The following is a 23,348-nucleotide window of genomic DNA, read 5'->3' as shown; positions in this document are numbered from 1 at the left end:
GCTCTTTTCGATGTATGGTAAAGGGGGAGAAATTTAAATTTAAGTGGAAAACTTAAATACCTTTGCAAGAAATTTTAGCTCAAAGGGAGCTTAGGTGAAGGGAGAGCTTAGGATTAGATTTCATGATATAAGAATGAGCAGATTGTTTATTTATTGGAAAAAAGAGAAGTTTACCTTTACGGAAAATCCTAGCTTAAGGGAGAGCTTAGATGAAGGGGGGCCTATGATTAAGTTCTATGATTTATATATAAATTAATTTGTATATTTATTTGCATATGTATTGTTATATTATTTCTCTAACTTAAATGGATTGTCAAACATCATAAAGGGGGAGATTGTTTGAGCAATCGGTTGATCCTAGATTTTGATATTTGGGCAAAGGTTTAAGTTAGGTTTATTGTTATATTTGATATGCACTTGTGAGTGTGCAGGATGTAAGTACAATAATAAAAATCTAAGTGTGATGCTGCAAAGGCAAAGTTTAAGTGAGATCTTGGTAAAGGTAAAAGTTCAAGTGGAGTTTTGGTGATGTAAGCCTAAGTATGTAGTCTTAGCAACGTAAATCTAAGTGTGACTTGGCAAGATTGAAGTCCCGGTGTGAGGAGCTCTTGGCAAAGAATAAAGTCCCGGAGGTAAGGAGTCTCTTGACAATAAAAGACTCGACGACAAGGGCAAGGTCAAAGAAAGATCTTGAAGGCAAAGCATGAAGGATAGGTAAGCATATGAGGGACGCAAGACTGATAGAGAAGGCTATAAGGCAAGGTCAAGATTGTGCGGGCGAGGACAAAGCATGAAAGAATGTACTTGGGTAAACCCTAGATTTAGGATTTATCAGTTGATTGGTGGTTGGACTAGGATAGAACAGAATTCTTCTATTCTTTCAATTAAAGTGGACCAATCGACTAGTCTTAGCACCAGTCGGTTGGTATTGAATAGTTAGATTGTAATGATCAAATTTCACAGAGAATCAGTCGACTGGTGGTGTAACCAGTTGATTGGTAACGGTAGAAATAGCTTGGCTGTTTTCCCCAAGCTCTATATAATGGAGCTTGGGGTGACTGACTTGGATGACAAAATTAGAGGTGGTTAACCCCTAATAGAGTCTCCCAAGTTCAAGAGTAATCCAAGAGATATTGTTCGAGTTGTGGTGAGAGTTCTCCATCGGTAAGGAGGATTGAGCTAACCGAAGTTTGTCGGAGAATCATCCACCCACAAATTGAGATCATCCACCTTATGGGTAGTCATAAAGTAGGAGTAAGTTATCTCTTAACCATGTAAATGAATGTGTTAGTTTGTTTTTCTTATTTTTATTGTCTTTAGGTTAACTTTCTATTTGCTTGTTTATATTTTTGTTGCGCTAACAAGTATAGGAAGGAATCGAAGTGGGTGATCGGCGATTCACCCACCCCTCTAGTCGGGCATAAAGGTCCCAACACTTAGCTCCTTCAACTTACTGCTCCTCTCAATCGGCTCTCTCTGATTCCTCCATTCGGTCCGCCAAACTCTAGGGGCTCATCTTCCTCAATTCACTGCTCTAGCCAAGCATAAAGGTCCCAACACTTAGCTCCCTCAACTTACTGCTTCGCTCAATCGACTCTCTATTATTCCTCCATTCGGCCCGCCAAACTCTAGGGGCTAAGTTTCCTCAACTAACTGCTCCTCTCAGTCAGCTCGACTCTCCGATTCGGTCTCTTCTTCTTACTGGACCGGATCCCTAGACCCAACGGAAATGTATCTTGTGGTCTAGCATCATAAATGCTATAGCACGTGCATTATCAAAGCAAGTGGAGTGGCATTATTATACAAGATATGGAGGATGGACGATATTATACAATGGAGATACGATGATAGGACATCTTTACCATGATATGATATCTAATTAATGAAGAGAGAATACTCTATCAACGGTATTATAAAAGGAGACCATATCTACGAGCAAAGGTATGCATACTTATACACTCACACCTATTGTTTTGCCTTATTCCCATCACGAGAACTTGACTTAAGCGTTTGAGTGGTTGAATCGGGCATCTCCTTACATCCATTCTAACCCTCATCTTCTTCCTTTCTCTCTCTCTCTAGTCTGATGTACACCCTCAAAAAATAATATGGAACTATCACATCAATGACCTCATGGCATATGGAAGGAGATTCAATATGAGCATAAATGTCAAGCGTATGGTAGGGCCTTTATAGGTGGTGAAACTATGGGATCAACCCCTGCCCAATTTGAACAAAATATCATGCACTTATCATTTTATGGCAAGTCATGGGAGCTAGTGTACACCTTCAAAAGCCCTTATATTTTTTTGGCGATTTGTGACTTATTCAACCTCAAAGTTAGTTCACCCATAGTTTGTTCGGCAATGATCTCAAATAGAAATAATATATAAAATAGATAAATAAGAATAATGTTGTGCAAGTATAAATGAAATTTATAAAAAGGAATAAAACGTTGTTTGATGTGGGGTAGAGGAAGAGCCACATGGACAAGAGAGTTTTTTAGGGTTTCACTGGCTTCCTTTTTTTAAGGGTTGACCTTCAACAAGGAAAAAATGATTGACCCCTTTTTTTCTCATGCCTCCCCTCATACAAATTTTTTGACCTAAATGCCATCACTGTCTTCTCTTACATGTCTTCCCCGTCGTGAGTGTCATCGCACAGCTAACCACCACATCCTTGCCTACGCTACATCCACAAGATCTACCATTTCCTTCATCGACACCTCCATCTCCGCTTCGTCTTCCTCCGCCATCACACCTCTCCCCTCTCGTCGCCTCTAAAAACAGATCATACCTTCTCTCCCCTTTAGCGCGCTCTTGTCGTAGTCATTGTCTCTTAATACCACTATCACTCCCCCCGACTCTGTGCCCCCTCCCACAGTGTCTTTCCCTTCCAAGTCTCACTCTTTAAGCTCTAGTAGTGCATGCCACCGTCGATCCGACTTTGAGCCCTTGATGTTGCTCCTTTGTGCTTCGTCTCCTAGAGCCCTATGGTCTCCAAGCCCTTGTTATCACGCGACCATGCTTAGCCTCTAGGACGACTCTCCATTTAAACTCATAAATCTCAATCGAGCGCTCCATTTGGCTCCACCAATCTAGTGCTCCATTCAGCTATGCTAATCCAATACTCTATTCGGCTCCTCCAATCCATCGCTCAATTTGGTCTCGCTAATCCTGATCCATCTCATCTCTGATCAGCCGCGTTGTTCCCGTTCTGATGCTCTAACTCACCTCTACTTTGATATGACATCTCTTTACCTCCCGCCCGATTATCCAACTTGTTAAGAGCACGCGGTGTAGCATATGGATTATCATAGCAATAAGTGGCTTATTAGGACACATGCAGCGGCATGACTGACACAGTGTGATCCCATGAGATCTCCCATAGTACCAAATATGAGTGATGTGATCCTCTGATATGGCGATGGAACAACCTCTTTACTAGGATGACATTCTGTCAGAAGCATGTCATCCCCTCCACCAAATGAGGATATGACATCTCACTCATTCGTGTTATGAAAAAAGCCTGCTCCAGTTGTTCAAGATACACAAACACATTTACATATAACTAGATACACACATCTACTAATGTCTATCTCCTTCGTCGAAAATTGACTTCAAGGTGAATGAGTCGGAGCATCCCTGACCTCCATTCTAATTCCTCCTTTGCTCCTTTATTTTTCGTAGGCTCTTCAAGTAATTCATTCCTTTCGGCAGTGTTTGATAACTCACATCTACAACCCTGCAAACATCACTAACTGCCCCACCTTCCTCCTAGCTCTTTCAACAATGAGGACAACTCACCCCCTTCTTCCGAGACTTTGCAACTTGGTCAGCATCAGAGACACCTCACTAGTGGCTCATCCTCTAGCACTCTCAAGAAGAATCAAATCAACATCGTTTGTGAAAACATTTACCTGAATTGAAACGTTGAGATGGATAATACCGAAAAATTATCTATCATCACTATGACCTTTGAAGATTTTAACAAATTCATCGCTGTCATGTTACAAGAGTGAGAAAGCAATATTTCTTAAACGTTATTTTTATTCGAACATTGCCCTAAAAGTGATCCTTACTCTCTAGATCCTCAATCATTATAGGAGGTAAAAGTTTCATTAAATTTTATACGTCAATTTTTTACATATCTCATTCTGTCAATCAGAGTGATTTTTATGAGTTGACTAGTTGTCTACCTACATTATCGAGTCGAGTTTCTTATTATATTTTTTCCTAACTTTGTAGATACTTGAGAATCACATGATTGAAACCACTATTCTCTCTCTGACTCTACGGACGTTTGGGAGTCACAGGATCAAGCTCATATTATTATCTCACTTAGCGGGATCAAGTCTTATTTCATTCTCTCACCGACTCTGCAAATGCTTGGGAATCAAGCGATTGAGTTATTCTCTTAGTGGGATTCTCTCTCCAACTCCGCATATACTTCAAAGTCTAGGAAATGAGCCCGTTATTATTTCTCTGACTCTGCAGACATTTGAGAGTCGTAGGATCGAGTTCATATTATTCTCTCTCTCAGTGAGATCAAGTTATTTCATTCTCTCTCCAACTTTGTGGATGTTTGCGAGTCGAAGGATTAAGTTATTTTCTTAGCGGAATTTTCTCCCTAACTTCGCAAATGCTTGAGAATCAATGGATCAAGATTATCTATTCTCACCCTCAAAGGGATTAAGTCATATTTAATTCTCTCCCCGACTTTGCGAATACTTGGGAAATGAGGGATCAAACTCATACTATTCTCTCCCTCAGTGGGATTGAGTTTTGTTCCATTCTTTCCCCAACTCGACGAATTCTTGGGAGTCGAGGGATCAAGTAATTCTCTTAGCAGGATTTTCTCTCTAACTCCACGAACACTTGGGAGTCAAGAGATAGAGCTTATACTATATTCTCTCCCTTGCAAGATCGAGTCTTATTCCATTTTCTCAGTGGAATTCTCTCTCCCACTCTAGGAATCGAGGGATTAAGCTATTATCTCTCTCAGTATGATCAATATTACTATTTCTTTCTGGCTCTATGGATACTTGTGAGTCAAGCGATCGAGCTATTATCTCTCTCAGGAGAATCAATATTACTATTCTCCCCTACTCCACAGATACATGAGAGTTGAAAGATCAAACTATTATTTCCCTCAGTGGGATCATTATTATTATTCTCTCCCCAGCTCCACGGATACTTGGGAGTCGAGGGATTAAACTATTATCTTTCTTAGCAGGATTGATATTGCTATTTTATCCCTGTTTTATGGATAGTTGGGAGTCACATAATCAAGCTATTATCTTCAGGATAGTGGTGAGGTCACCTCAAAATTGCACATCAGGATCGAGTGCATATAGTTTTATTTTCGAATATGAATTGTTACTATTCTTTGTAGATTTACCTGAAGGTGCTTCATCGATCTCCTCTGAATTGGACATAATCGGGTCGAACTCACAACTATCCTTGTCACGGACCATGGATCTCCATTAGCAGTTGTTGATTTTCTAATCCAATCATTCACAATTCAGACATAGTCAGGGTCGAGCTTGAAGCTATCTTAGTTATGGACCATGGATCTACACCAGTAATTGCCTGTTTCTAGGTTTAATCTCTCCCGACTTAAATATAGTCAGGACCAAACTCTTATCTATGGTTTCATACCATCTCCATTAGTAAATGTTATTTTTAGGGTTCAATCTCTTCTAACTCGGACAAAGTCAGGATCGACCTTATATATGCCTATAAACCTCTCCTAAGCACGATATCGATAAGTCTCTCTTGACTTTATGGACACTTGGGAGTTACAGATCAAATGTTATCTATGTCGGTAAGTTTTCCCTCTGCACGATGTCAATAAGTCTTTCCCAAATCCGCGGACAATTGAGAGTCATGTATCAAGCACGATGTTATCTATACTAGTAAGTCTCTCCTAGGCACGATCCCAGCAAGCCTCTCTAGATTCCGTTGACGCTAGGAAGTCACGTATCGAGCACAATGTTATCTATGCCGGTAAATCTCTTTCTAGCACGATGTCAGCAAGCTTCTCCCGACTTCGGGGCACTTGGGAGTCACGAATCAAGCATGATGAGATGTCACCCTACTCTCTCCCTACTTTGCCTTATGCTAGGCTTGGATTACCCATACAACATACTCGGATTGCTTTACAATAGGTTCGGATTGCTTTACAATAGGCTATGAGCTTCTAGCCCTACGCTAGCGATTCGTCTTACGATATATCTGGAGTTTTATTTCCCGACTCCTCAATGGGAAGACACTCAACATTATGATAAGCTCGAAACCCCTAGCCTCGCGCTAGTGATTCGCCTTACAACATACCTAGAGTTTCTTTTCCCGACTCCTCAGTCGGAAGATGCTCAACCTTACAATAGTTTAGAGCCCCTAGCCCCTCTCTAGCAATTTGCTTTATAATAGGCCTGGATGTTCCTTTCCTGACTTCTCAGTCAAAAGACATTTAGCCTGACAATAGGCTCGAAGCCCCAAGCCTCGTGCTAGCGATTCATCTTACGATAGGCCCGAAGTTTTCTTTCTCGACTCCTTAGTCGGAAAACATTCGGCCTTACAACAGGCACGAAACCTCCACTCTCATTCTAGCGCTCCGTCTTACGACATGTCCGAAGTTTCCTATCCCAACTCCTCAGTCGGAAGATACTCGACCTTACAATAGGCTCGACGCCTCCAATCTCGGGCTATCGAATCGTCTTACGACAAGTTTAGAGTTTCCTTTCCCAACTCCTCAGTCAGAAGACACTCAACCTTAAACTAGGCTCGGAGCCCCTAATTCTATGCTAGCAATTCACCTTACGACAACCTTATAGTTTCTTTTTCCCACTCTTCAGTCAGAAGACGCTCAACCTTATGACAAGATCGGAGCTCGTAGCCTTGCGATAGCGATTCGCATTATGACAAGCCTGGATGCTCCTTTCCTGACTTCTCAGTAGACATAACCATGGTTCGGAACCGTCGGTTCATGGTTCACCACAGTTAGGGTTGTAAACAAGCCGAGCCGAGTCAAGCTTTAGAATGTTCAAGCTTGTTTGATAAGATAACCAAGCCAAGCTGAACTGAGTTTAAAATGAACCAAGCTTTTGAAATGAGTGTTCAAGTTTAGCTTGGTTTATTTTTATGAGCTTGAGCCTGTTTGAAGCTTAGCTTGAGCTTGGTTCATTTAAATGTTATCAAGCTCTCAATTCAAGCTTGATTCAAGCTTGGCTTGAGCTTGGTTCGAGCTTGGTTCGTTTAGATGTTATCAAACTCTCAATTTAAGTTTGTTTGATTATTTGAAACTTTTAGTTGTTTAATTGGTTATTGAGCTTGATAATTTAAATTTATTTATTTATTTTATTTTATTATTTATTTAGCATATTGAAAATAGTTTTATTGATGAATATGATTCATGAATATTGTTCATGAACGTTGTTTACGAACGTTGTTCACGAATGTTGTTCACGAACGTTAACGAGCTGAACACATATGTGTTCAAGCTTGTTTGTTTAACTTAACGAGCTGTTCAATCTTGTTTATTTAATTAATCTTATGTATATTGAACGAACATAAACAAGTTCTTACCAAGTCGAGCACCAAGCTTGTTCATGAACGCTTGGTTTATTTACAGACCTAGTCACAGTTTACCACGGTTCAAGATTATTATATTAAAAAAATTAAAAATAAAAATTACAAATTACAAATTAAAATTTATTGTAAAAAAAGGGTTTGTACTTATTTAAGTTGTCTACGTATCCTCTTAGGGTATAAGAGAATCAAAGTCCACGTATTTCTTTACATTTTTATCCTTTACATTGTCACTCACTTCTATTTCTCATTCCTATCGTATTCGTTCCTTCAGTATAAAAATCTTCAATTTCATCATATGAAAGTTGCATTCCTTGGATTCTTTTCTCCGCTCTAGTCCAATCGTCTAGTAATGTTTGAGCTTCCAATGAGTTGGGAGACAAAGTTGATTGTCGTTCATCTAATATGTTACCGCCAACACTGAATGTCTGTTCCACAGCAACAATTGACACTGGACAAGTTAAAATTTCTTTGATAATCACAGAGAGGATGGGAAAGCTTTGAGCCTTCTGTAACCACCACTTTAAGATATCAAAATTTTTGTTATCTGCTTCATTAAAATCAAAAGAAGTCGTAAAATAATTCTCAATTTCCTGTGTAGAACTTGAGGATCCTCGTGGACATTTTGTCCGTTCTTTTAATAAAAATTGTATTTTTATAAGTTTAAATTAATACTAGTAGTTTGTTGTATTTCAGAAACATTAATTTGTGTTCTATATTTTACATAATATTGATTATAAATATCATATAAATAAATTCTAACATTATATATAATATTAACTGGATCAAGAGAAGAATAATCTTTAATTGGAATTAAAGCGTCATAATATAAAGTTAACATTTATTGTAAAACCTCTAATTTAAATCTAGGATCTAAAGCAAATGTAATTAAATAAATTTTAGGAATAAAATAAAAATATTTTTTCCATTTAGTTTTCATAGCTATGATGCAGAGAGAGATAAAGATTCATTATTAATATGCCCATTTAAAACTAATATTATATTAGAAAAAATTTCTAAAACTAATTAAACAGTGAGATAATAAACACCGGAAAGTTGTTCGGTTGTATCATTAAATACTTTTAAAATTCATAAATACTACTATAAATATTCCATTGTTGTGAAAATAGATATATATTAGTATTAGTATATATTTTGTGCAAAAAATGAACATAATAATTCATCATATTAAAATGAATCTTGTAATAATTGGTATGTTGAATTCCAACGTGTTGGTACATCACGTGGAAAGTTTTTAGGTCTCATTCCATTTGTTTTACAAAACTTACCCTATTATTTTATTATAGATGGATGAGACCATAAATAAAAAAGTCTAATTATAATTAGTTTAATATAACTTTCTAAAATTTTTAATCCATCTTGAACACATAAATTTAAAACATGGCATACACAATGAATATAAAAAATTAAACCACCAATAATAGATTGACAAATAGATTTTAGATCATCTATATAAGCGGTATTGAAAACTAGCATTATCTAATGATATTGAAAATATTTTATGAATTAAGTCATATTCTTCTAAAATTAAATATAATAATTGTGTGATGTTATGAGCATTATGTGATTCATCAAAAACTCTATAAGCTAACAATTTTTTTGGAGGTTTTAAAAGTTATCGATCCAATGGCAAGTCACACCCATATATGAATGTGTTTGCCAATGATTACTCCAAACATCGAAACATAAAGAAACTTTATTATCTAATTTACTAAATTCATCAATTAAATTTTTTTTCCTTGTTTTACTAAATTTTTAATTGTACGAGTAAGTGTAGTCATAGGAACACGTTTAGTATATGGATTAAGAGATTTTTACAAAAATCTTTAAATGTGCATTTAGATCCAAAACTAAAAGAAAGATGTTCTACGAAAACAAATTTAGCTAATGATTCTCTTAATTTATTATTTGAATATAAAAATAAATCAGAATCAGTACTACCGCTAGTTGAAGAAAATTTTGATAATTATGTTTGAGAACAGTCAAGTCTATATTCTGATAGGTGCTTTATTTCTAGATGTCATTTCAACGATCCATAGCCGCCGCCGGCTTGGAATTTGTAGGAAGCATTGTAGTGCTTACATTTTGCACGCATTTCTCCCGACAGAACAGTGATCTTCTGAAAATGTTTAGTAAAAATAGAAGACTTTAGATGAGGAAGTTCCCGAACCTTAGAAGAAATTGCATCGATACTTCATTGTATTTTGGTGTCGGATTTGGAAGGTGCTCGATCATATCATCGATGGATTGAATGTTGAGGTTCTCTTCCCGCCGATTCATTATTTCCTTTCCCTTCCGAGTTTGAGATGATGCACCTCCACGACATCCTTCTATTGTAATTGAAAATTGGAAATGAAAGCGTATAAATAATACAAATTGGAGATTAAGAGTAGAGAATATGTGTGGGAAAATGATGAAATGAGCTCTCTATTTATAGAGTTTGGATAGTAACAAATATTAAATCATAGTTATTGATGAAATGATCCTAATCGTTGAAAAAAATACCCCAACCCCCCCCCTCCCCACCCTTCCCAATAGCTAGGAACCACCGGTTAACCAGTGGCTCAAATCGTAAAAAAAAAAAATTGGTTGAACCGACAATTAACCGACGATCCGCCGGGTTTTCACTAAAGGAATCGAAGCAGACCCAGCAACATGCCGGGCCAGTTCCGATTTGACCCGACAAATGGGGTCAACGGATAATCGACCCATTGACCCGGTTACGGGCTCGGGCCGAATCTGGGCTAGACCCAGCCCGGGGTTGGGTCTACTTTTTAGTCGAAAGACATTTGACCTTGCGACAGGGTTAAAACCCCTAGCCTTGTACTAGTGATTAACCTTATGACAGGTGCAAAGTTTCCTTTCCCGACTCCTTAATCGAAAGGCACTCGACCTTACAATAGTCTCGGAGCCCCTAGTCCAGTGCTAACGATTCACCTTACAACAAGTTTGGAGTTTCTTTTCCCAACTCCTTAGTCAGAACATGCTAGGACGGAAGAAATTTAGATATCTTTACAATGATATGATATTATCCACTTTGGGCTTAAGTTCTTATAGTTTTATTTAAAAGATTTCATACCAATGGAGATATTTTTTCTCTCATAGACTTATGATCTTTCCCATGTGTTTTCAATGTGAGACCTTGTTCGCAATCTTGCAATCCCAATAATCTCTCCCTCAAATGAAGGACCACAGGGACCCCTTCAAACTGAAAGTCTACATATTTGATGTCCAATCCTCGATCTACCGGGTCTTTCTGCCCCTTGGTCAAACTAGTCTGTTAGATTTTCCTGCCCCTTGGTCCATCCGATCTACTATAACTTCCTTGTCTAAAAAATAGTAGATAAACACAAATAGGTGAACCATACTTGAGTCGGGTCAAACCATACCTAACTTGCTTAGTAGCATGAACCTGCAGTTTGGTGGACCAATTGGGTTTGTTCTAGACTGTTGAGTTATCAAAAATGTTGACATGAAAGATGGTGTAGCAAAAGTTTGGTTCAACTTTATGATGTGGATGAGGATAAAGATAAGTCAGATAATGTGGATACAAATAAAACTTGATTTATGTATAACTTGATCGAGATAAGTGTTGGTCATGATAAAGATCTGATCTAACTCTATAAAGGAAGATAAAGGCTCTACGTTCAAGAATAATTTTTGACTCTACACTAAAAAAACAACAAGGCTCAACTTATGCGATTGAAGAAGCGTTAGGAAGGGTGCGAGACATTCAGGACTTCTGGACTCATCGAAAACACTTTATTTGTATTTTTCATTACAAGTTACACTTTGTTTTATATCTCTTGTGCTTGTACTTAATTTGTAAAACTAGTTTCTTTACCTCCGGAAAGGAGACCACTAGTGGGCGGACGTCTCTTGTGATTATGCCTTTGACGTACTGACAATGATGGATTGGGAACCAAGTAAATACAAGAGGCTTTCTTTTTGTTTTATTTATTATTATTCCATTGAGTACTAAATAAAAAGTTGAACGACTGAAGAAATTGAAAAGAAAGATGATCGATATTCACCCCCTTATATTAACGTGCACTGATCCTACAGAACACACTTGGTCTTACAATAGACTTGGAGCCCCTAGCTAGCCCTGTGCTAGCGATTCACCTTATGACAGGTCCGGAGTTTCCTTTCCTAACTCCTTAGTTAGGAAGCACTTGGCTTTACAACAGGCTCGAAGCTCCTAGCCCCGTGCTAGCCTTTCACCTTACGACAGGTTCGGAGTTTCCTTTCTTGACTCCTCAGTTGGAGACACTCAGCCTTATGACAGGTTCGGAGCTCCTAGCCCCGTGCTAATGATTCACATTACAATAAGCTCGGAGCTTCTATCCCATGCAAGCGATTTGCCTTATGACAGACTTGTGATTTTTCCATTCATCCCACCTCAGCATAATAGTCTAGTTAGTTGGATTAATGCCTACTTCAACTAGACTTGAGAAGGCTTGTGATGCGTTGTAGAGGAAGATCCACAAGGAGAGGAGGGTTTTTTGGGATTTCACTGGCTTCCCTTTTTTTTTTAGGGTTGACATTCGACGGGGAAAAGAGTATTGACTCCCTTCTCACGCCGTCATCTAGGGGTGTCAAAAATGAACCCGACCCGACGACCCAACCCGAGTCGACCTGAAAAAAATCGGGTTCGGGTTGGAGAGTAAAAGAGTCTCGGGTTGGGTTCGGGTTGACCCGGGTTGACTTAAATATAGGGTTTTGTGGGTTTTTTTGAGGTTAAATCAAATTTTATTTTAAAAATTTAGATGTTTTTATGTATATTAATATCATGTTTGTATGATAATGATGGAATATTGAGATAAAAGTGAAGAATTATAGAGAAAATAGTCCAAAAAAATCGTTTTGAATCGGATTTTCGGGTTATATGGGTCGGGTTCGGGTTGTGTTAAAAAAAAAAAACTCAACCCGACCCGACCCGACCCACCTGAATTGACACCCCTACCGCCATCGACGCCCTTTCCACACACCGCCAGCCACACCTCCCCTCACATGATTTTCTCAACTTCGACGCCACCACCACCTTCTCTTATGCGTCTTCCCCACTGTGAGAGTCATCACATAGCCAACCACTGCATCCTCACCTCTGCTACCTCAGCCGAGATCTACCACTTCCTCCATCGGTGCCTCTATCTCTATTTTGTCTTCCATGCACCATCTCACCTCTCCCCTCTCACGACCTTCGATGATGGATCTCACCTTCTCTCCCCCTCTTGGTATGCACTCGCAATGACCATTGTCTTTTATTACCGTTGCCGCCGCCTCTTGCAGTTGTTGTTGCTTCCCCTAACCGCATGCCCTTGCGCCCCCTCCCGCAATGGCTTTGCCCACCAAGTCTCACGCTTTAAGCTACTATAGTGCACGTTGCCACCAATCTAACCTCTGAGCTCTCGCTGTCGCTTTGTCATGGTTCGACCTCTGAGTCATTGCTATCGCTCTGTCATGCTCTGCTTCTCGGAGCCCTCGACCTCCAAGCCTTCACCGTCGCGCATTGTGCTTCGCCTCCCGGAACCCTTCAACCTCTAAGCTCTCCCTATCATTATGCCAACTTCGCTCACCATTCAACCCCACTGATCTCGATCCAGTGCTCCATTTGGCTTAGCCATTCCAGCTCATCTCCGATTGACTCCGTCGTTTGGATGCTCCGACTCACCTACACTCCAACTCGACGTCCCTTAATTCATCTCCCACCCGATTACTCGACTGGTCAAGAGCACGTGGAACAAGACATTGATTATCAGAACAATACATAGCTTATCATTGTAATTAGGACAAGTGGAGCATTATGACTGACATTACGTGAATTTTTGAGATCTCCCATAGTACCATATATAGGTGATCTGACCCTCTGACATGGCAATAGGACACCTACTCTCCTTGTCGAGATATGACATATTGTCAGAAGCACATCATCCCCTTGACAATCATGGATATAACATCCCACCCATTCATGTTATAAAAATAGCACACTCCTATGAGTTAAAGTACGCGGACACCTTTACATACGATTATATATACACATCTATTCTTTTTAACGATCCTCCTAGTGTCGGCCATACGGATATGGAGGAAGGTACATGCAGGTACACAGGCGTCAAATGTATGATGGGGTAAACTCCAGGTCGTCAGTTTACGAGAATCGACCTCTGGTTATTACGCCAGAGATGTCATGTACCCACCGTCTGTGCTACACCGGTGAATGAGTACCCTGGGGGATTGAGTAGGGTATCAGAGTGAATGAGTCCGTGCTACGCCATACACATCTATTATAGTTTGTCTTCTTTATCTCTCCATCGGAGACTGATTTGGGTATCGGAGTGAATGACTCGGGTACATCAGCCTTGATTCTAACTTTGGCGACTCACTTCTACAAATCCGTAAGTATTTTTGGCCACTTCCACCTTCTTCCTGGTTCTTCTGGCGACGAGGATAACTCACCCCCTTCTTTTGAGATTCCGTGACTTAGTCAAGATATCTCATCAGTGGCTCATTCTCTGGCGATCTCAACTAGGATCACCGTTTAAGGATTCTAAGACGACTTATCACTTAATCCTACAACTTCATTGAAAATAAAAATATAGAAATAAATCTCACCGTGTTCTTCCTTGATATGCGTGTGTTTTGTCTCTCCCTTTTGTTGTCGATCGGTTCTTTTGCAGCGATAAATTCTTCGTTAGTATCTTCATGTTCCTCCGACGAAGAAGAGTTATCGACATTATACAGAGGTCTCTTCTCCGGTCTTATGCGAAGCCTTTCAACCAGGCTACTCATATTTTGTTTTCTCTGAAAAATGAAATTTAATCAGAGATATCTGTCCCCTTTGGAGACAGAGGAAAGTGGGGTTTTTGACAAATTCCTTCCTTATGAGATCCGAACAAGTTGCGAATAAATCAATTTATCTTCTTTTAAAGAATAAATTTTAGTAATTACGTAAGTTGTTTTAGCAAAATTTCAAACAGACGGCTATATTGTATTTGATTAAATAGGTACTGAAGGCATAAATATATAAAACTGTTTTTTTAATTGCTTTGGTTTCAAGAATATAATTCCATAGACAGTTACCATCACGCACGCGACACACTAACCTACATTCCGTGCTAATATATATATATAATTGATGATTTAGAGTCAAAGATCTTGATCGCTTCCAAATGTTTAAACGTTTAACACTATTTAAAAAAATATATTAAGATTTTTTTTTAAAAAAAAAACCTTGCACCAAGTCATACAAAAAGCCGCGCGCCAACCTCGCCTAATTCCGCGACTCCAAAACTCTGCGCTCACCAATAACAGACTCGAACATTCAATTAGCTCAGGAGTTGGTGAACACCGCCACCCAACTCCGAGTCAGTCCACCCTCGACCATTGACTATATAACCAAAGAGCTCATTCCCCGTCCCGCAACAACAATTCACCCACCGCACGCGCGTATGATTCATGATGAAGCCCCAGCACTTCATCGTCTTCGCGATCGTCACAGCGACGCTACTGGTGCAGGTTTCCGGTCAGGCCTCGATGGCCTGCACGACGACATTGATCAGCACCTTCACGCCGTGCCTGAACTACCTCACCGGCAGCACTAACGGCGGCGGATCACCGACCCGAGACTGCTGCAAGGCATTTAATTCGGTTATCACCGACAGCACCGACTGTGCTTGTCTGATAATAACAGGGAGCGTCCCGTTTAGCCTCCCCATCAACAGGACTCTGGCCATTTCACTTCCTAAAATTTGCGGTTCATCGTCAGTGCCCCTCCAATGCACAGGCACGTCCATGCCACTTCCAGGCGCAGGTCTGTTACCAGCTATAGATTTTCACATTCTTCGTATACTCGAAGGCACATTAGAGTTTGACTAAATGAATATATTATCATTTGGCAGGAACTCCTATTCCATACGGGCCTTCGCTTCCTCCGCTACGTGAGAAATTTACCCAACTTTTCATTTATGTTAGGCAATTTACTGAATGATGGAACCCTACATAATTATTGTTTCAGAGCCATTCTCTCCGCCGCCGCCGCCACGGGGAGGCCTAGAAGATTTTCCTCCGTCGCTTCCGCCGGCATCCAGTACCCCGGCCTACCAAGGGTTTGACCAGGGGCAGCATCCACTGCTGCTGCCGAATTCAGCTGTAAAGCTCACTCATGTCTGCTCGGTGCCTGTATCCACTCTGCTTCTGCTTCTACTTCTACTTCTCAGACTGTTATTTTAGGCAACATTTTGTTCCGATCGTGCACATTGATACCAAACGTTCTTTTATACACAATTAATTCGAAATATGATTTTGTGGATTGAAAAATAGCGGGTATGTGGCCCATCAAGGGCAGTTAAGAGGCCGAGCCTGTATGACTAAGCCGGGCCTCTTGTTGACGCTGGCACACAGCCCAAACGCTCAGTTCAGCGAATTTCTGTAAAGAAAAAATTGTATCCAAATATTCACAGTTTAAATCACTGATATCCATATTGCTTTTAATTATTAAAAATGATTAAGCGCTGCTAGAATGTGCACTTGTTAGTAGGGTTGTAAATAAGTCGAGCCGAGGTGAGTTTTGGAATATTCAAACTTATTTGATAAGGTAATTAAACCGAGCCGAGTTTAAAATGAACCAAGCTTTTGAAATGAATGTTCAAGTTTGGCTTGGTTTATTTTGTATGAGCTTGAGCTTGTTTGAAGCTTAGCTTGAGCTTGGTTCGTTTAGATGTTATCAAGCTCTCAATTCAAACTTGACTTGAGTTTCGTTGGAGCTTGGCTTGAGTTTGGTTTGAGCTTGGTTCGTTTAGATGTTATCAAACTCTCAATTCAAAATTATTTGATTTTTTGAAATTTTTAGTTGTTTGATTAGTTATTAAGTTTGATAATTTAAATTTATTTATTTATTTAATTTAATTTTATTGTTTATTTAGCATATTGATATGAGTTTTATTAATGAATATGATTCGTGAACATTGTTCATGAATATTGTTCACGAACATTGTTCATGAATGTTAACGAGTTGAATACATATGTGTTCAAATTTATTTATTTAGCTTAACGAGTTGTTCAAATTTATTTATTTAATTAATTTTATATATATTAAATGAACATAAATAAATTTTTATCAAGTCGAATATTAAATTTGGACATGAATATCTGATTCATTTACGGCTCTACTAATTTACCTCAGACTGCCTTACTGCATTCGTGCCATAAATCCACTTGTCACATGCTGCAAAAAGCATGCGTGCCTACGTTGCTAAAAAAAATCCTCGTCCAATGAACACATCTGTTGGACGAAGTTATGACGCGTGCCATGCGTTTCCATGTTCGACCTGATTCTTGCTAAGACGCGGAGTTTGAGGGATCATCAATTCTGTCTGTTAGGTATTTTTCTCACAAAAGTAAAAGGTGTCACCGAACGATGTGTCTGACAGCTTGATACGCACGCCACATAGATGATGTATTGCGTGGCTGGGCAGGCACTTCGCAAATTCAATTCACGAGTGTTTCAATTAATGCTGTTTTCATATGTGCAAAGAGATAAAAGTTTTCAATTACAATTTTATACAGGATCTTTTGTACGAAAAAATGCACAGGAAGGTAAACAAATGTATTAAGTTTTCTAGATGCATTAACAAATTTATCACAATTAACGTGATTGAGTCATTTTACATTTAAATTTGATCTATAACTCATTTAGGATACGATAGACCACACCCCCCACTAGTAAATCATATATTCTAAAACAAATTATCTTAAATTCAAATCTTAGACGAAATTACTAAATTCAAAACTTAAAAGTGTAAACTGCTACTTACCAACGTCTATGACTCTCTTTCAAATCCTCCGTACTGGCTTCACATGCATTTCACGAAGCCCCTGACTGATACCTTTCACAGTTACGTGTGTAAGTGAAGACATTGGACATGCAACAGTTGCAGTCTTGCACCCCAAATCGATCATCACTTCATTTCAATCATCTCTTTGTCAAGCGAAGACCCTGGACGGTACGTACGTGCCCCGACCCTCGCCCGCTGAGTTCTTCATTGACGTCGTCGCTTTGCGCACCCGTAATTAACTGCGAACGTGACCACTGTATGCACATGGAAACCATGCATGACGCGCAATGCGCGTCACGTTGCCTTTTTTTGTATAACTCGCAGAGTTTGCAACTTGGTAGTCGTCCGAGGTTAATTTGCCAATTAATTCGGAGGGGCATGCAGATTTTTGATGAATTGAATAGAGAGCAGTACTGCAGTGGGCTCACGAGAAGAGACTTTCTCGGCCATTTGCGTAATCTTGCGTAAGGATATAAGGTACTGCTGTTTGGACAATAATGGAAAGTGAAGAGATCGTTCTGGGTCATGCGCGTCTTAATTGATCTGTTTGAATTTGACGCCAAGTTTTGCACACAGTTTGTGTGTGTACCAGACACTGTGATGTACCAGACGTCGATAACAATATTGACAGCAGGCATGCGAGAAACATCACCGGATCGATGTCATTGTTGACGTTTAAGATCAATTTACTAAATACCGTCTCTTTGCTCTTCGGGGAAAGGGAAAAAGGAAAAACAAAAAACAAAAGAATTTTTGGACAATCCTTCGAGTGCCCCACTTTTGATCATTCAACCATAGATCATGAGGCCAGGTCAAAAAGCTTCTGGCTCAAATTAAATCTGTCATCTACGCCCCGGTCCATTCCTCCTGGCTATTTTTTAAAGCTTCCCAAAGCTGCTGTCCCCAACTATGCCAGCCAAATCTGTCATCTTCAGCCTCATACTTTTGCTAATTCCAATTAACGAAAGCAGCAGAAAAAGCAAGCAACCACCATTGGTCATCAATGCCAGAAACTTTTCCAGCAAACTCCTTACGTATGCTCACTGAACATGATTGATACATTTCTTTATCACAGATTCACAGTGACAATAAGTGCGCTAGGAGTTTACCTATCTTTTCCTCAACATATATGACCGAACTAGCTCTATGCACAATTGGGAGCCTTAATCCTCTCATTCTATATATAAAAAAAAGATTCCCTACACTCTTCCAGAGATCAAACTTCTTGATGATGTTCCTTGAGTCAATGATGTCCCTTGCTAAAGGCGGGCACCTTCTTGATAGACAAAATTAGCTGTATACGAGCTAAAACTGGTTACCTCGTGTTGTTAGCAGCTAAAGAATTCTGGTGTGGAAGTCTGAAACATGTTTCTTGATCTTTCCTGGTTATCACACAAGCAAAAATGAACTCAGTTGTAATCCAGCTTCGACACTAGTTTTTTTTTTTTTTTGAACAAGATCAAACGAAAGGTACCAGACAGTTACCTTTACAGTCACTTAGTAAAATATGGTTGACCGAGGGAGGCTTCTGCAACGAAGAACATCAACATCAAGTTATATAATTTAAACAAAAGAAATCATAGTGGAGTCCTTACTTTCAGCAACAAGAACAGGATTGGAGAAAGGAATTTGGGGGAAAAGATGTTTATCCAGTAACTGAAATACAAAATAAGCACCTGCTTTCTTTGCTTGACACCGGGTCCACAGAGATTCTGAAGCTCGTTGTTGGGGCCAATAAGTGCAGAATAACCTGCATTAGTTGAAGACAAAATCAATTCTTCAAAGTGTTCATTATAATTCACTCTGATTTATGCACAGGAGACAGTTTTTTGAATAAAGAAAAAGGCTTAGGGCCTTGGCTTTACAATTTGTGCAGCCACTTCAATAGTAAGTCTCTGTGAAACCATGAGAGTATGGTAGTAGCTCTTCGACCTCTATTCGAGAGCTAGAGCCCATGCTCCTGATTCTGTTGCGATTTATGATTTCGACCTCTGCGTTGAAGACAGTGTATACCGGTCTATGATCGGAAAACCTAGACTCTCCGTGTAGATAAGCCAACTGCGTAAGACCTCGGCCATACCACAAGATACGGTCACACCTACATTGATACAAGAATATCTTATTTAGATTTGGTACTAAATTCTAGAAAGTAGACCAATTTAAGGAAGGCACATTTAAAAAAATGCGCCAAAAATATTAGTTAAGAGTACCATGCAGGTGTTCGCCTCTTCTCTTTTCGGTGCATGTCTTCGCCAGCATATCTGTCTGAGTTGTTTGAATATTTGTAGGTGGGAGGAAAGGATATCCCTCCTTCCTTCCATCCTTCAAAAACATGTCCACACCTTTGCTCCCTCCGAAGCTGTTCATGAAGGAAACAGAATAATTAAAGTTGGGCATAGTAGTAGCACTCTGAGAGAGAAGAATCGAAGAATCTTGGCTTTTCCCTATGGCACAATAATTTTTATTTTTTGCCTTCTTAGGGGAGCATCTAGAAAAGCATTACATTCTTAATTGCCCAAGATATTTCCATACTTTTGAAAGATCAAATCCGTCAAAAGCAAAACCGAAAAACACTAACAGTTAAAGTAACACTTGGAAAAAGATGAGCAAACTACCTGATCCTTTTCCAACAATGCTCTCCAGTTGTGCATCTCAACTAGTGCTTTTGCGGACTGATATGAAAGAGCAATACGGTAGTTCAAGTCACCAAGCCATATGATGCGACTAATGCAAGAACAAAAAAGAGCAAGAGAGTTGTGATCATAAAATTCATCCTTTTGCAGTCATAAAATAGTAAATTGTGAAGGTAGTCTTACTCATGATCAAGGATTGTTTCGGGAGACATTTCATTGAATACTTTGCGCACCCTAGGAAACTTTGTTTTCCTTAAGATCTCAATCACATCTGCGTTCCTCCGCAGTTCATCCCCTTCTTTCTCTCCTGAGGTTAGGTGAGTACAGATGAAGCAAAAGCTTGTGCGGTGCAACGACATGCTGATTGCTATTGAGCCCTACAGACAGAGAAGGGAACATTCTATTCAAGAGCAGCTCACAAAGGTTTGCAAGAAACAAAAGCAAATAATATTAATGATTTTTAGGTAGGTAGAGATTTAACAAGACTTTAAGCAAAAGGAATGTAGCATCCATATCTTGTAAAATATGAAATTAAATGTGAAATAGAACAATATTTACATACCTTGTTTCCAAGGTAACCCATTAATCCCCTGCCAACACAGGATACCTTCAAGTTCTTTATTTCGCTTCTAATTTCACTTCGCACCCAAACTGTTAGAAATATGCCTACCATCTGCTTACTTGCAACCAAGCAATACCTAGAACTGCAGCATAGCGGAATTAGAGCATATGAAAGACACAAGATTTCTACCACTGAGAACCAAGCCAAATGAAATTGTTGAAACAATTACCTAGAGCAGCCAGAAAGTCTATCCCTTTCTTCCATATAATGTGGAGCACCATATGAATATGACATCGGCGAGTAAAAACCAGTGTAAGATATTTCTCCCCCAACAACCTCATCATAGGGTGAAGCTCCAAAGTTAAAATATGGATCAAAGTTACTTTGTGCACTCTCGATGCTCACCCGGTCACAAACACTGAATCTTCGATCCAGCCTTGGTTGCATTGCCATGATATCGTTGTCCATTCTTGAACTATGACTTATGGAATGGAATGATCGTCGATGGAAGAATGACGAATTCATCTGCCTTGTCGAATACCCCTCAAAATCAGCATCCAACTCCACAACAGGATTGGCAATGGGGGATGGTAAACCATAACCTCCACCACAGCCATCCATGCCAGGAAGAGTGTTTAGTGTCTTTCTAATGAGTGCTAACCATTTCTTTGCTGGGATATTGTCTTCTGAACCAAGAACATTTCCAGCATTGAGAGGTACAATCTCTTGAAATCTGAAAAAAAAAATTGAACAAAATTGATCAGACCTACCTCTATATATCATGCATGATATTAAAAAAAGTTATAAAATTTAGTCGAGAGAAAAGTGCAGAAACCGACCCCAAAACATATATATGTGCAGGAGGAGATGCATGGATCCATTCCTCAAGATTCAATTTTTTTGTTGGGGATTTCCCACCTACATTCCATGTTGATACAAAAATCCTACAACCAAATTTATAATCACTAATCATATTGAAGTTCTTATAACAAGAGGCCAAAACAGGAAAACAAATTCCGCAAGGAGAAAAAATATAATACTTGTAGTCCTGCATATCTGTAACTTGAGCAGCATCACCATCAAATCTTCCTTGCCGAACCCGATCTGAGTTCTTATACAAACGCTCTGAAAACCAAGATAAAAAATTTTTGAGAAAGGAACTTTAAAAACCAGCTCTATTTTATCCAAAGTTTCCATACACTTTATACCTGTCCTGCTTTTCTTCACTGTGCTTGTCTTCCTCTCCATGAAGCTGGTCCTCCTTTCTCCATCGCCTGGTGATGAACTTGTAGAATAATGAATAAAGAAAAAGTATATAATAATAAAAAAAAGAGGATGCAAAATGTGTGCTAATATCATCATGATTTTTTTTTTTTGTGTTTATGCATAGCTGAAGTAACACTAATGGAAGCTTTGTTTACCTGACACGCAGTTTATAGTTTATTTCAGATTCGGGAAAAACCAAAGGGTAGTTGAGCAGAAGTCTATTCACTAACATGTGCATGATATGGATGGTATTATAACGGAAGAGCATATATCCAAGTTATGGATAAGAGAATCAATACCAAAAGAGGTAGCTTAAGCAATACAGAAGGAAGGAAGCTGTCCAGAAAAGAAACAATCAAAACCTACCTCTTCCAAATACATCATCATCAGCATGGAAGTCTCGAGGGTTGTTTTTGATGTTGAACCATTTTCGAACTGTCTTCGACCATGATGACTTCTCCAAACAAGATTAGAAAAGACTAACTCAGAAATCTGGAAGACCAAAAAACAGTGTTCAAACTCAAATGTGAGAGTAAGAAAACCTTGCTTTTCTTCAAGTTCTCATCTTTCATTGTTTCAGCAGTCCTTCATGCACACGCCACAGATGGTTCCCTTTCCCACCAAAATGTCGGAGACGGCAAAACCGACCTTTCTTGTTGGTATTCCTCAACGGAAGTAGAGGAAGGAGGAAAGACAATCCCACTTCGGATCCACAAGATGCCGATTAAAGAAGATTTTTTTTTTCCAGGAAAATAAAGGGAAAGCTTGTATCTCCTTCGACAAGGTAGATCACGTCCAGTGGAGACGAACCGGAAGCCGCAGAAGATAGACGCCAAAAGGAAGCCCAAGGGGGATGAGCAAATTCGTCTCCGCAACAACAACTCGATCCAAAGTCGCAGGATACCGGCCAAGCTCAATGGAGCGGTGGGGGAAAAAAAAAGAGGAGATTTGCGTACACAGAGCAACAGCGAAATGGGGAGGCACTGGAGTTGAGCACAGAGCACGCACACTCAAAGACACCGCCACTCTTACTCCCAATTCCTAAGCTTCGTTCTCAGAGCACAGCAAAGTGTCCAACTTGGAAGAGAGGAGAATAAAGCGCAAGAAGCCTTATAGCCTCTCTCTCTCTCTCTCTCTCTCTCTCTCTCTCTCGCTCGCCCTCACTACCCCCACTCATCTCGAGGCCTTTACCAGAGCAAAACTTGTAAGAGAAAGATTAAAACTTAGAATAATAAATAACTAACCAGCATGGCAGCATCTGCCCCGCCTCGCCAGTCCCGGCTTTCAGTCGTTCTGCAGTGCATTCTCACATGCTGCCCCGGTCAGCCTTGTGTTCCCTGCACAATGCGTTGAAGAGAAAACAGAGGAGGAATGGAATATGAGAGAAACAAACACTAAGGAGGCACACTAGATAAAGACTTGCTCAATAGAGATAGAGAAA

General features: G+C 39.6%; 2 protein-coding genes across 2 annotated transcripts; one reads left to right on the top strand and one right to left on the bottom strand.

Annotated features, from left to right (window-relative positions):
• Positions 1 to 15,037: 15,037 nt before the first annotated feature.
• Positions 15,038 to 16,087, top strand: LOC122010994 (non-specific lipid transfer protein GPI-anchored 21-like). The gene is made up of 3 exons (XM_042567447.1): positions 15,038 to 15,423; positions 15,512 to 15,550; positions 15,628 to 16,087. Exons 1-3 carry the CDS (start codon positions 15,069 to 15,071, stop codon positions 15,840 to 15,842), a joined length of 609 nt encoding a protein of 202 aa, XP_042423381.1. The 5' UTR covers positions 15,038 to 15,068; the 3' UTR covers positions 15,843 to 16,087.
• A 2,352-nt stretch (positions 16,088 to 18,439) lies between these two features.
• LOC122037913 (type IV inositol polyphosphate 5-phosphatase 7-like) lies at positions 18,440 to 23,294 on the bottom strand. The gene is made up of 14 exons (XM_042597388.1): positions 22,450 to 23,294; positions 22,274 to 22,361; positions 21,850 to 21,915; positions 21,682 to 21,766; positions 21,481 to 21,585; positions 20,871 to 21,374; positions 20,642 to 20,783; positions 20,263 to 20,456; positions 20,062 to 20,170; positions 19,657 to 19,805; positions 19,312 to 19,544; positions 19,123 to 19,196; positions 18,932 to 18,974; positions 18,440 to 18,828 (listed from the first exon to the last, which is right to left on the bottom strand). The coding sequence occupies exons 1-11, from the start codon at positions 22,477 to 22,479 to the stop codon at positions 19,328 to 19,330; spliced, it is 1,689 nt and encodes a 562-aa protein (XP_042453322.1). The 5' UTR covers positions 22,480 to 23,294; the 3' UTR covers positions 18,440 to 18,828; positions 18,932 to 18,974; positions 19,123 to 19,196; positions 19,312 to 19,327.
• Positions 23,295 to 23,348: the final 54 nt, after the last annotated feature.

This window comes from Zingiber officinale, chromosome 1A (assembly GCF_018446385.1).
Source record: "Zingiber officinale cultivar Zhangliang chromosome 1A, Zo_v1.1, whole genome shotgun sequence".
In the NCBI taxonomy this organism is placed as follows: Eukaryota; Viridiplantae; Streptophyta; class Magnoliopsida; order Zingiberales; family Zingiberaceae; genus Zingiber; species Zingiber officinale.
The sequence above is the reverse complement of the archived record's forward strand: the minus strand, read 5'-3'. Positions and strand labels throughout refer to the sequence as shown.